This window comes from Plodia interpunctella, chromosome 12, assembly GCF_027563975.2.
Source record: "Plodia interpunctella isolate USDA-ARS_2022_Savannah chromosome 12, ilPloInte3.2, whole genome shotgun sequence".
Classification (NCBI taxonomy): domain Eukaryota; kingdom Metazoa; phylum Arthropoda; class Insecta; order Lepidoptera; family Pyralidae; genus Plodia; species Plodia interpunctella.
In genome coordinates, this window is record NC_071305.1 from 8011917 (window position 1) to 8026747 (window position 14831).

At 35.0% G+C, this 14831-nt stretch overlaps 2 protein-coding genes across 2 annotated transcripts; one reads left to right on the plus strand and one right to left on the minus strand.

Annotated features, from left to right (window-relative positions):
* Positions 1-48: 48 nt before the first annotated feature.
* LOC128674079 (cation-dependent mannose-6-phosphate receptor-like) lies at positions 49-6632 on the plus strand. Its single transcript, XM_053752389.1, has 5 exons — positions 49-424; positions 1239-1381; positions 2945-3026; positions 3366-3575; positions 4341-6632. Exons 1-5 carry the CDS (start codon positions 131-133, stop codon positions 4431-4433), a joined length of 822 nt encoding a protein of 273 aa, XP_053608364.1. The 5' UTR covers positions 49-130; the 3' UTR covers positions 4434-6632.
* A 2619-nt stretch (positions 6633-9251) lies between these two features.
* LOC128674080 (general odorant-binding protein 19d) lies at positions 9252-13021 on the minus strand. Its single transcript, XM_053752391.2, has 5 exons — positions 12698-13021; positions 11825-11992; positions 11075-11192; positions 10444-10529; positions 9252-10042 (listed from the first exon to the last, which is right to left on the minus strand). The coding sequence occupies exons 1-5, from the start codon at positions 12764-12766 to the stop codon at positions 10010-10012; spliced, it is 474 nt and encodes a 157-aa protein (XP_053608366.1). The 5' UTR covers positions 12767-13021; the 3' UTR covers positions 9252-10009.
* Between the last annotated feature and the right edge of the window lie 1810 nt (positions 13022-14831).

Consider the following 14831-nt stretch of genomic DNA (forward strand, 5'->3'; position numbering starts at 1 on the left):
AGAGGTTCCAAAAATATCTTTGCTTCAGTTTTATTTTTTTAACAATGACACAGGTGACACTGATTGATACAAAGCAACAAGAGTACAAGAGTGATACGCATGTTATCATAAATCTTTACTTTGTTCGAAAATGATTGAATTTAGGAGTTTATTTTGGTGTTCGTTTTTCTATTTATCATTAATAATTTCATCAAATGTAGCAGAAGATGTTTCCTGTGTGCAGAAAAGTTCGTGTGTCTGTGTTTTTCCAAATGGCACCGGTATAGATTTAACACCAACAGTGACGACTTCATTTTACAAAGTTGTGTTTAACAAATTAGAAATGAAAGATACGCAGACAAAGCTTTACACGTACTATTATCATCCTTGCTATGATGTGAAGCCAACTTTCAACGCTACTGATACTTGTAACAAACCTCTGACTGTAAGTGTGTAACTATCTCTTTTGTTTTATGTATTCAGTATAGTAATTTCTGTATATTAAAATATAATTCCATGTACTCAACAGTAACAAATTACAGACTATTCGAGTTCTGGGGGCTTACCATCATCTCTTAATGCGATCCACTTTACGAACTAAACTGAATTGCATCGCAAATTCGTACCATCGATTTCATTTTTTGTACGAATGCGATTCATTTTTGGTTCCTAGATTGAACTGAGTTGCATTGGAATCGTTCTGTAAAAGTCGATGCTAGACCTGCAGATCTTGAGTATTTGTCAACCTGAATAAAGCAGTTTTAAAATATACTACACTTATTCCTTGATGGTATTAACAATGAATTTATGAGTTCTTAAGTTTTAGACTGCATTGAACCATCCATAATAAAGTAAATATTTCCCAATCAAGTAGAAGTTTTAATTTCTAGCTCTTTTTCTATAACAAAAGACTAGAAGATATTGTTTTTAAGTTTTCTATAACAAAGATATTACATGAGAGAAGAGTGTGTGACATACCTATCTTATATGCATTATTATTATTAAATCCTGGTTGTGGACACCAGTGTAAGCACTAGACACATTGATTTTAGGGGTACCGGTTAACTGGTAACCTTATTTTGACAGCAACCCATTAAATCACAGAGTCCAACAATTTCTACATAACAACCACATTTAACACTCGCACATACACTAACCAATATGCAAACAAGCCTTTATTTAAGGGCTAACTCCATACTGTTATTATAATGTGCTTCAAATCAAAATAATTTTGTATTAAACTTTATTTCTGTTTCTAGTTGGCTAGACAGACATCTACATTCACATTTGTATCAAAAAATATGTACAATCTAAGCGCCCCTTTTTGTGAGTACTATGGATCATCTAATAAAAGCTCCTTCTCCAAGGATGGACTTTCACTGGTCTATGACAACAACCCATCGTAAGTATCTAAAGCTTACATACTAGCGGCCCGTCCCGGCTTCGCTCGGGTAAATACATAATAAAGTGTACCCCTAAACCATCCTCAGGAATCACTCTATCTATTGGTCAAAACAGCATATGAAAATCCGTGCAGAAGTTGTTGAGTTTATCGCAAACAGACAAACATGTGGTAGAAGAAGTTAACTACATGTGGATTGTAGTTGTACTCCTGTGACCAAGAATAGGATCACTTCATGTCCTAAATAACTGTTTGCCTTAATGGTAGGGTAGCAGTGCTGGGTGTAATAATAATAAAGGTTTGTTAGCCAAAACAATAATATAAGATATGTATCAGAGATTTTGGTCACTCACCTAGTCTCACTCGAAGATAGCCCATTGATAGAATAGTATGACCGACCATTATGCAAAGTTCGTCAGCCCAAATCTTTAAAAATTAAAAGATTTTTTAAGCGGACCTAGGCTTCTAGACCTCATAGCCGTCAATTTAACCGTGAACGCACGCGATACAGATTCTGTAATAAGTATTATAGCTACTCACTCATAGAGAAATACTCATAGTAGACGTACAGATATTCTTCTGCTAATATTATACTGTGGCGGCGACCTTCATGCTTCAGGAGGCATGTGAACATGCACGATAAGCCCCTGCTATCAATAAATGACAATTTATAAGTAATGTCATGGATTTACGCCCCAAAAGACATTAATTGAAAGACAAAGTAAGAAAACGAAAATATAATTCGTAACTATTCTATTTGACAACCAATAAAAAATGTTCATAGCTGGTTACCAAAGTAGTTATGAACATGGACTAAAGGGACAAAAATGTGTGAAAAGGGGAGGCTTTTGCCCAGTAGTGGAAAGGGGGGAGGGGGGAGGGAGGGATAGGTAGCTAAGCGAAAAAATAATCACACAATGACAAGACGAAAAATTAATTGGAGCATGTGATATTTAGACAAAAATAAACTTGATTTTATTATGATTAACAAAACGTTCGGATGGAACTTAATAATTATATTCGTGTTTCTAATAGAACGGGTTTAGAAACTTGTGTTGTAACCGCAGACCGCTTCCTCGAGCGGTTGATATGATGAGCGCATTGCAACGTGTATGGTGTATTTCATCGAATCGATTCTATGTTTATCAATGAAATCTATCGGAAATAATTAAAAAAAAAATGAACCCATTTACGAATTCCGATTCCAACACACAAAATCGTGGTATAATATAAATTATACTCTGTCTCATCTTCTCGTCTTCCTATAGGTAGTATAGGTTTGGCAGCCTCGTACAATATCCACGTGAGGATATGGAGCGGTTCTATTCTAGGGTGCAACCATACGCCATTTAGCACAACAAGTTGGTCGCAGTAGAATTCCTGAAGTCTACCACGAAACATACAAACACGTAGCACATTATTAAGGTCCACATGCTGTCTCTTTTTCCCATATCGTGTACGTATCGTGTAAAAAAGAGAGAACGCGCGGACGCAATGACGTGCTACGTGTTTGAACGTTTCATGGTAGCCCTTCGATTTTTATATGTATTTATTAATTTTCAGCGACAACGTCGTGATGTTGATGTGCTCGGAGAAAGGAAAAGACAATCTAGCTGTCTACTCCACAGAAGAGCCGGATAACATTGTAAGATTTTTTGATTCATAGATCACCATTTGCTTCCGGTGAAGGAAAACATCGTGAGGAAGGAAACCTGCACATTGGTGGATTGTTTAGTTTTCTTATTGTGTATCCGACTACCTGCCACTAGATGACGGGGTAGGTAGTCGTAAAAGTCAGATGCCTTTAGGCGCCTTGAATAAAACCTGACACCAGTGTTAGCAATAACACACTAAATATGATGATATGATTTTTTTTATTCGTCACTTTTGCATTTGATGTTATTGTCTTGAGTATGATTTTTTTAACCTCTTATGCATCAAGTTGTATGTAACATAATTTTTTAATGTTAATTATGTTTTTCAGGTTCTTGCCTTTTACTCGAGACACGCCTGTTTGAAGACTCTGGAAGAACCCGGGAGGTCACTAGGGTCGACGCTGCTAATTGTTTTCTTCTGCCTTGTCATATTCTACCTGGTGTTAGGAATATGCACCAAGAAATTCTTGATGGGAGCCACTGGTATTGAAGTCATACCCAACTTGGCGTTCTGGTCCGATCTACCTAATTTAGTGAAGGTTTGTCAACAATCCCAATAATATTATAAATGCGAAAGTTTGTGAGGATATGTGTATGTATGTTTGTAACTCTTTCACACAATTTTTTAAAATATTTTATTAAGTAACAAAATATAAAGTACATAAACTAAAGAGTAACTTAAAGGCAACGGCGTACATAATCCATGAAGGAATCTATTCCGGCAATCGAAAATAAAAACATAAAACAGAATGTAGCAGCTGTGCAAATAGTAACAAGGACAAAAAGATAATAATAAATATTCATTTATTCATTGCTAGCACTGGTGTCGAGATTTTATTCAAGTCGCCTAAAGGCATCCGACATGACTTTTACGACCATCTAGCGCCATCTAGTGGCATGTACACCAGTGAAGTAAACTTTCCACCCAATGTGCAAGTTTTCCTTCACCGGAAGCAAGTGGTGGACGATGAAAACTACTATATATGAGTCAGATTGGTATACAAACTCATGTGGCACGAGTAGGATTCGAACATGGGACTTTTGGATCAAAGGCGGACGGTCTTAAACACCACCGCTTCATTTCAACAAATATTTATAAGCAAATTAATAAATGATATGGCATGATTCCTATCATAGTCCCTACTAATACGAGTTTCTTACGGCATTTATTCTCAGCAGTGGTTTTTCAGAAATTTTAGTTTATAACTTTACGTGTTATTTAATTTAGAATATGACGTGAAGGTCTAATTTCTGAATAAATTATTTCGATTTAATCAAACAACATATTCTGTTCTTAATTTCAGGACGGCTGGGCGTTCGCGATCAACGGCTTCAAGCTGCCAGCTCGGTCCAATCAGATGAGTTCCCCGGACCCCAACAGCTACGACAGCATATAACGACAACCAGAGGCGGCCATCTCTGAGGGGCAGTTAGTCTTGCTCGAATAACGGTCGCGACGTCATATTGTATAACCCGACGGAATCGCAATGCCGAATCAATTGTACAATTGAAAAAAAAAAAAAGTGATGTTCCACATGAAAAGGTATTTATAGGCGGTCGCTTACGACGTATGCGCATTTGTAATAAAAATTTGCAAGTGAAACGTTTTAAGCGACTTTACTCCATTAGGTACCTTTTCTCGTGAAACGTCACAGATTATGAAAAATTTACTGCGAAAAATCTATTGAGTTGTTACATATTGAAAAAACATCACCTTTCGCTTTCGCTGTTACGCTATATGACGATAGGTGACGTCACAATGTCCTACCTACAAATCGCCTAATTTGTATAATTAGGGATTTATACATTTTATATCTTTATATTAATCAAGTTATTCGAAAACTAATTGTGCCGTCATATTTCTCGACAGAATGTGTTCCAACAGATATAAAAAAGAAAAAATTGTTAACATCTCATTTCAATACAAATGTCATTTGGTTTGACGATATTCTGACGGGTTACACTATATTGTCCCGCTCTGTATCTTAATTGATCTGTGCTCGTTTTTAGAGAAATGGCGGGGGGAAAATGTACTATTGCAGTGTTTCTTCTTTTTCGCTTGTATCAAATAATGATTAAATACAGTATCACGTCTTATCTCACGGGATGGAGAGAGCCGTGGGTTGCGAAATTCGAATTGGGTTATTGGTGGTCATTACCATTACCAGGTTAATGATACCTTGCATATAGTTAAGAATGCCTTGCATATAATAGAATAATCTCTTTTGTCCTATATTAGGGTCTTGACAGGGTTTGATGTAGGGGTGGGTCGTCGACGCGTTTTTCGTGAACGAGACTAGACCGTCTATTAGTCGTTCATGGACTAAGAGATTAACTAGTTAAATTTGTCGACTAGTCGACGTCACGTTTTCGTTCAGTTGACGTTCAAATTGAACGGTTCGTTGAGTTCTATGAATTAATCAAAACTGGACTGTTTATCCACGCTACTAAAGTTCAAAGTCGCTTGAAGTTAATTCGTTCATCGTTCGTCGCGAAGTGAATGTCGAGTCGTCTATAAAAGGTTATTTATTCAAACGAACTCTATGTTTTAGGGAACAAAGTTCACATTTGTTTGATTAAACAATTAGGCTATTGGACTACATTAACCGACAGATTGAAACGAAGTGACCGCCATCCAAACAACAACAACAGCCGTCTAATAATTTAACTAGTCGACGCATGGACGGTGGACCGTCGAATATTCGATGCCTTGTTAACCGTCTATTGGACTAGTCCGTCCATTCGACGCTCATCCCTAGTTAGGTGCAAACAATTGATAAATGATGCGTCATATTCCTTTGGATTTGACAAAAAACTAAAAAGGTCATTTTACTACTATTTGTCCTAAATGAAATGCTTAACTTTCATATCAACCAATGACAGATGAAGTAAACAGACTGAAAAAGAGAATAAACACGGACCGATTGTACATTTTTCCGGCGTTATTAAAAAACTGTATACCTACATATTTATACTATAACGTATTTTTTAGAATTTAATTTGTTACTTAGGCTAGGCTGCTTCAAGAACAGTTTGGCTAATCGAATTCATAGAATCCTGAATCCAGTGTAAATTTAAGGGTATGTCTACATCGCTACACTTCCTCATTGTTGTCTTGGCTAAACAGATTTGCATCTATTTTTTTTTTTTGCCAAAGAAGTGAGCTAAATACCAACACGCTTAGTTTTCTTAAAGGCAAAAACTTTAGTTGCGTAAAATATAGAATTTGCACATATTGCAATGATAGATAATCCTTATCCTTACTATTATAAATCTGAAAGTAAGTTTGTTTGTTACCTCATCACGCTCTATTTACTCAACCAATCTTCTTGAATTTTTGCATACATATAGTTTGAAGTATGGAGAAGGAGATAGGGCATCTTTAATCCCGGAAAAATAACTGTTCCTATGGGAAACTTAAGCGGGCGAAGCCGCGGACAAAAGTTAGTTTAAAATCAAATAAATATTTGGTGTTGTTTTTTAGGTTAAGATCTCACGGCCACATAGCCAATTTTTTGTTATTATGTCATTGTCACCTCATTTTGTTAAGATGTTGTTTTTATTATAGTTTCGAATATATTTTTAGAACTATCTAACTTTTCTTTTCATTTTTGTTTACACAATAAAACAATTTTATAGTTAAACATTGCCTTGCCATGCATAATAGATTTATTCTATATACATATAGGAAAATATTTTGTAATGCATAGTTACTAATTTTTTAAAAGCACAATTAGAAAATTGACCTGTTAGGCAAAAAAATGGCTGACGTTTAATGAAATAGTGTTTATAATATTAAAAATAAATGTTATGTGAGATACATATTTTGGTAGCATGTAGATATTTTAATTTTAATGTAGGAAAACGTGTGCATAATGTGCCAAATAAATTTTCAAAAACATAAATACAGACAATATCACAATTTGGAACATTTACATCTATGTTTTAAAGTACTTTCAAATAAAATCCCTCAAGCGTTATTTACTTTATATGTTTAGTATAGCTGTTTAAAACTTTATTAGACAAGTTTCCTCTGACACAAGTAAGATAAGTTTACTTTCATATACACTGGTGTTCACGAGTATAGGTAAGACATACAGTAGTCAACGACACATAATGCCGACATTTTATATAAAATAAATGTGTGGAACAACGCTCACCTGGTTCCTGCTCCTCGCCTCCTAAATTCCTCAAGATTGCCCCATGGAGCCGTAGCGAGGTTTTCTATTAATGATTATATTAGGTTTATGTTATATAGGCTGACGACGATGACGAACGAACGAACGACAAACTATCTTCCTGTGGGCGAAGTGCGGGTTAGCATTTCACTTCCCACCATCGAATCGATTCGAAATAAGACACAGCGAACCAATCACATTGCGCCATTATGACGCAACGACAACCACACTGCAATGTCATTGGTTCGCTGCGTCTCACTTAGAATCGATTCTAACCCCTCTGATAACTGTCTCTCGTCACAGTGATTCTCGGTTTCTTCCACAGCCATTAGGTGTTGGAGCCAAGGTTCCACTTTCCTACTTTTTGTTACTTCGCACGATCTTCCCTTAATGCTAATGACTATATTATATAGTATCACATAAATTAGTAGTTGCTGGACCGTGCTATACTGGTACTTTACTGGTGTATTGTGGGTGTATCCCATGAGCTTTATATTGTATAACCTATATTTATTATATATATAATAATGTAATCAAGTGCAATTTATATGTATTGCTAGAAATTATATTTTTGAATTGGGAGTGCAACTTATTATAGAATAGATTGTTGTACAGTATAATAAATGGAGTTCTATGCTTATGGCATACAGGCACACATTGCTGGTATTAATGCGAGCCTTTTATCAACGCAACATAATCGTGGCGTAATGTAGGATACATTACGCCACGATATTGAGATCAATATCAATAGTATTATAATCGAATAATATAATTTCTAGTGAATAGCTTTATATGTCTATCATTATATCGTAGGTATTATATCATTATCCGTAAATAAAAATATGCGCAAATACTTTTTATAATAGTAAGAATATTAGTACGGTGGCATATCTAAATTAAAATATTTAGACTTTTTTGGACCAATAGAGAAATATCTTGAAATATTATATACAGAAAAAAAAAGATTTCTTTTCTCAGGATATAAAGTTAATACTTAATATTGGTAGTTTTTATTCATGCTGTTATTTCTACTACATTAAATATAAATTAAGTGTCTACCTATAAGTACCTATATATTTTTATGTACAATCTATGAAAATAAGTAAACTTTGAAATAATAACTATTCATAATTAGATTCAAACAATATCAGTTAACAATACTTGTTTGCTTATTAATTTCATTTGTTTGCACAAATAGAGTAATTAATATTTTATTGTTATCACTATATATCATTCAACATCACATAGTGTGTAATAAAAGAAAAACAATACTATTTAATCTCGAATATTTCACAATTTTTGTTTTGTGTTACACGATTGAACGGCTGGTTCTAAGAGCGATTTTTTCACTAGTCACATTCATTGCATATCGAGTTTTCCCCTTATTCCTATGTGAAACGTCATATATCATACATAGGTACATAACATTACTATATACATTACTATATACATTACTATATACATTACTATATACATTACTATATGCATTACTATATACATTACTATGTTTAGAGGGACTAAATGTCAACGGTTCTATAGTTAGGGCAAGTGCGGCATATTTTCAAACATATACATATAATAAAAACAATCTGCCAAGGTGGTGAAGAAATCAGATTTTTGATGAGCTACTTTTTTTTGCCATTGCAACCCCCTAATATAATGGTCGATTGGTTGATAATTACACACAATGTTGCCAGCCAACAGGAGATCCCGCATTTAATTTCTACACTTGAGAGACTGTATGTAATGTCTACTTATATCCTACTATTATAAGTCCAGTAATGATATCTAAAATGTGATTTCGAGTATTTTAAAGAAAGACAGGTTATAATGTGTTTTTCAAATATTGCATCACTTTCAGAGGTACTATGTGGTTCGCACTTTCTCCTTTGAGACACTTAATCGCCACCGTTGCATTGGTATCAATTTAAGTTATTTCTTAGCGAAATAATAAAAATGACCTTGTCGTCTTACTTGCTTTTGCTGCAGTTTCGACCGCGTTTTTTGCGTGCATCCGGTCATAAGTTATTATTGTCAAATATCTATATAACATGTATAGATTATGAAATTATTACTTTTATTTTTTGCCAATAAATAAAAGAATAAAATTGAACAAATCTTGCGTCTCAAGTGCAGGATGATAAGTCCATTTAAACCAGTTTATTCCATGTGACTGAAATTGTATGTACCTATGTATGATGTATTGAATGGCCTACAGCACATTGTGATTTAGTATTATAAATAAACATGTTTGATACAATTTTATAGTTGTTTATACTTTATGCCTTCTGTAGTAAACTATTTGATAGACCGCGCCACGAAAAAACACATTTCTAGTTAATATTTATTTATTGAAACTTTATTTATCAAGTACAAAGGTACAAAGAGCGGGCTTAATGCTAAAAGTATTCTTTACATGTTCTAACAGCGGCTAAGAGCCATGCCCCACTGCTCCGTTACGCTGTTGCCGTTGACGTAACGTTGTAACGTGTATAACGTTGACGTTGTTGACGGATCAACGCAGAACAGCGTAGACATTGTGTGGAGTTTCGACGTACATCAGCGCACGTCAATGTCAAAACCATTTATTATTTTATCTATGGTCAGGTCAAAACCTTTAGAAGACAACCTGAGCACGAGGGACGGAGCGCAATGTAACAATGGCTCTTGCAATTAATTTGAACAGGTTGCTGTTGACTATAAATAAGAGACAGAATAACTTAAATTATATTTAATATTTTTTGGTAATATTAAAAAATACAATGGTTACCTATGTGGAGCTAATAACTTCTCATTCACAGGGTCACATGTTTCAAATCGAACCCGAACTGAAATGATCATAATTATTTTTATTTATTTAACCAAACTTAACCTAATATTGTGTACATTAGACTATCTACTATTTTTAATTGACTTGTTATTTAATTGTGTTTATTATTCGTTGATTAATGTTAATTAATTTTATACCATAGATATGAATACATCAGAAATGAATTTCAAAAGGTACCTATGTCAAATTACTGTGTCAAGTAGAATGATCCAAGAGTAATCAGCTAGATCAGCGGTATTTTTAAAACTAAATTGTGACTACATTACATTACTATAATGGAAAAATTCTTATAAATTCCTTTATCTAGCGTAGCATAATTTAGATTATCTTTTTAAGTTTTCGCAGACAAATTTTTACTTGGCAAAATCAATTAGTAATGTAGGTTCACAATGTCCTTACCTTGGGCGCATGTTCTATCATACATTGGGTCAAGAGGTACGACCTCTCACAACCAGCGTCACCGTCTGTGACTGCCTCGTCGTTAACTGTTGGCAAAATTTATTGGTGTTTCTGAGTGTTTCGACCGCTGCGGTCGCGCTGTCATTACAATTTTTCAAATTTTAACAAAGATAAGAATTAATTTTTCTATCTGACTTTAAAATCATTGATCTGTACTGTGGTAATATAAATTATATGAATGATTGATTTTAGAAATTATTCCTTCCTCAAGAAAATTGACGGATCGTAATGGCAGCGCGGCCGCATGCAGCGGTCGAAACGCTCTGAAAAACATCCTACTACAAGATTGGTTGAGTATAGTTAAAGCCTGAAGAGGTAACATATAGACTTACTTTCGCATGTATAATATTAGTTAGGATGTTCAAAAGACTTTGATTTTGGAGTTCAGACTGAATATCTTCAGAAATATCTGTAACTGCGGGGATGTTTTTTGGAAACAAAAAAGACCATGTTTGACCTCGGGGTCTTTAGCTGTATATCAAATTCCATCAAAATCGGATTAGACGTGACGTGAGTAACAAACAGATTTTCCCATTATATGTATGTTAGATAAGTATGTAAGTATTTTTACCTGAACGACAAGTATCAAATAGTTTCTTGCTGTTGTCCTTCTTCTCCGTATCGCCTCCGTATTCTTCTTCAATCATCTTTTCAGCCGCGTCAATATCGAACTTCCCGCTTTGTGACAACTGAAAGGAATAGTGAATCAAATTAATCACATCATAGATATAGATTGAAAATGCTCTAAATTTAGTTTCCTTGTGTTAAGTAATACAGATTTCTCAACGATACAAATCCTTCCTTTATTTCCGGGTTTATTATTTCTTCTCCATTTCGCATGCTTTCAAATCTCCTAAACTCGGCTCATTGATACGTAGGTATATTGGTCTTGACGATAAAATGTCAGAACTTTTTGGGCTTGCCCCTTGAAGTTTTGTAATTGTTCAAATGTAGTAGTAAAGGTACTTAGTAGTAAAGGCTCCAACTGAAAATCAGTGTATTGCTCCTAGAGTAATCTCATCACTGAGTTGTGGCCTGTTTAGATTACTGCAGCACACACACCCATAATATTTTTTTGCACTTACCCACTTTTTTAAATAATATTTTTGGTTGTTAAGTGTTGTTGTAAGTTTTTTGAATAAACTTATTTCTGTTCTATTCTAATTCTGCAGGACATAAACCTACTCTCTCAAGCTAACTTCTCGGTCGCGCTTCTTCTTTATAACGGGACTCCAATCTTGGCGACTAGGTACGTTACTCCAACGGGCAGCTGGTTTGCCTTCTTAGGTGTTCTTCTTCTTAGTTCGTACTAAAAACTTACCCACTTGGGTTTCTTGAAGACGCAAGCCAACAGACACTTGACGTTCTCACTGTCCGGCAACTTGTGTTTGTGTAACATCACCATTTCATCAGGGCTAACGGGGTGCTCTTGGTTGCACTCCATGCCGACCTGCATGAACCATTTCTTGATCTCTTCGGGGGTTCGTGCCTTCACAAATTGAAAAAAAAAAGTTTTTTTTTTTACAAAAATGTCGTTGCCGCCATGGACGTATAAAAAAATCTTTTTTTGTTTAGAATTGTTGTTCGTGCCTTCACAAATTGAAAAAAAAAGTTTTTTTTACAAAAATGTCGTTGTTGCCGCCATTAAAAAAAAATCTTTTTTTTTACATCCATGGTTGCCGCAGTGCTTCTAACAATGTTACAGAGATCGTTGCATTCGAGGAGTGATAAGAAAAACATTTCCGTGCAATAAACCTTAGAGTATCCTGGGTGCACCATCATAATAATGCATGCTTATCATAATAATGCATTGTCATGAATATTGAAGCGATATGGAAAATTTCAACTCTTTAGTACCTAGGTGAAATTTGACTTGCAAGATTTGATTACAGACAGACAAACATCGGGACAGGGGAAACTAAATAAAAAAGAAAATCCAAAAAAGAATTTGAGAAATACTTTTAGGATTGGTACGCTTTTAATGCAGAAAAATTTGATCGCGTTTCTACGCATTTCATAAGTCATAAATCTTTTTTTGAATCAGACTAAGTAGTTATAGTCGGATTGAAAAAACGATTTAGGTACCTATCCATGTATATTATTGCCACATTCATAGTATACCTACGATTAGTCTGTGACCACGCGTACGGTATCATGGTTATGCTGTTTATCGCAAAAAATTAATGTTACTTACATATGCTGAAAGAACAAAACAGACCACTAAAAACAAACGAAGGTAAAAAAGACGCACTAAAAACAACATGACTATAAATTTACTTGAAATACTGAAATTATTGCTACTAAATATTACCCTTTTATAGTAATTTTGGGCTTATTATTCCCTATCATTACTTCTGATCAATTTGATTTCACCAACTATGATCATTTAAAAACATTTATATATTGTTATTATTATAGGCCATTCGTTATGAATTGGCGTGGCGTGTGGTTCCGCCCTGGAATAGCTCCATATCCTCCAGTGGATGATGTACGAGGCGATTATTAATAGAGCGACACACAGCTTAGGTAGCTGATAGGTAACAATAGCATGCCCACGGAGGGTTGATGTCACGCACGGCTCTTTTTAGGTTTTAAGGTTAATTGCACATGTTTCATGGCTAGTAGATACCTAGTTACTGTATTTAATGTTTTGTATTTAATTACTCCAGTCAATGGGTGTTGCGATTTTGATAGGTATAAAGGGGTTAAAGGGAACACTGAGGGAGTTAAAGGAAATTAATTAAATTAAATTTTGACTTTAATCCCGTTACACCCAATAATTATCTTACTGATTCAAACTACCTATAAACATGAGGACTTCAATTGGATCAAAAAATCTAAATTAATACAAATTCGTAATTTCTTTATTGACTTACGTAATTCACATTTATAATAAACCTAAATGCCTAGGTTTTTAAGCCTCAATTCGCATGGTGGTGTCAATATCACAAGCTGTTGTCTAGTAAATTCCACATTTCCGGCGTCGGCGCAGTTAATGACTACTCTATACTCTGCTCGTATTAGGTACCTACGCTTCGTTGATTTCACCGAAGGCCGTTTAATCTCGTGATCTAATTGCACAGTTTTTTGACGGAATTAATGTTAATTCAGTATGTTATGTTGTTTAATTGAAGTTTGGAATATAAGTAGGTAGGTATAAATCCAGTGCCGGATTTACATTTTTTACGAGTGTAGGTAGGTCACTTTATTTCCCCTACACCATGTACCTTTTTGAAATAATAATTTCCCATTTACGAGGAAACTATTTTACGTATTAGTATTAAAAAAACTGGAGACAACCGGTGAAGTTGTTTGTCTTTTATCATCTGAAATTTAGTGAGTTCCTCTAAAATGCGCCGTCCCTGGGCCACGACCCACTTATATGGCCTACCAGCTTTTGCCCGCGGCTTCGCCCGCGTGAATTTCCCACGGGAACTGTTATTTTTCGGGATGAAATGTACCCTATGTCCTTCTCCATACTTCAAACAACATATATGCAAAATTTCAACAAGATTAGTTGAGTAGATAGAGTGTGAAGAACAAACTTTCTTTCACATTTATAATATTTGTTAGAATTAGGATTAACAAGTCCAGGACTGTATCAAAACCAAGCCAATAACCGGCGACGCTGTCGTTGATAAGTTTGCATGGAAATCCTATCTGGCGCTTCGATTACACAGACTGGCCATATACTGAAGAGAGACGACCAATGTTACTGCATAATAATGATGACTGGGATTTCATCATTGGGAACAACAGTTACAGTTCAGTTATGCCTAATAACTTTTTACTTAGTTACTCCTCTATCATGATTAGTACTTTATCGTTCGGTTTTGAACAGTGATGAAAGTTGGAGCACTTTGGTCATGTTAAGCGTAACATCAATACAGGATTTTTCCATGGAAGTCATTATAGAAGGGGTGCATGGAAATGGAAGTGGAATAATTCCATTTGGCTAAGAAGCCTTCGCGTCTGGTTCGGTCGCAGTAACCCCTCGCCGTTTCGTCATGCCGCTTCAAAAGTTTAAATTGCCATGATGAAGTCCAACCTACCGGAGTGAAACAAAAAGAAAAAGCGTAAACTAGTAGAATTTTCTTCTATTAGAAGATTAATTTTTAAGTGTAGTATAAGTACTAGCTGTTGCCCGCCTCTCCGGCTGCAGTAATCTGTGTTAAACCTCAGGTCACATATCTATACCACATCTAAAATCGGAAAGTCAGACAAACTTTCGCATTTATTATATTAGTACCTATGAATGTTGGAGAGGAAAGTACACCAAGATATGTCTTTATTGAGTAGGAGATAGAGATGACAGATAGTAGGAATTG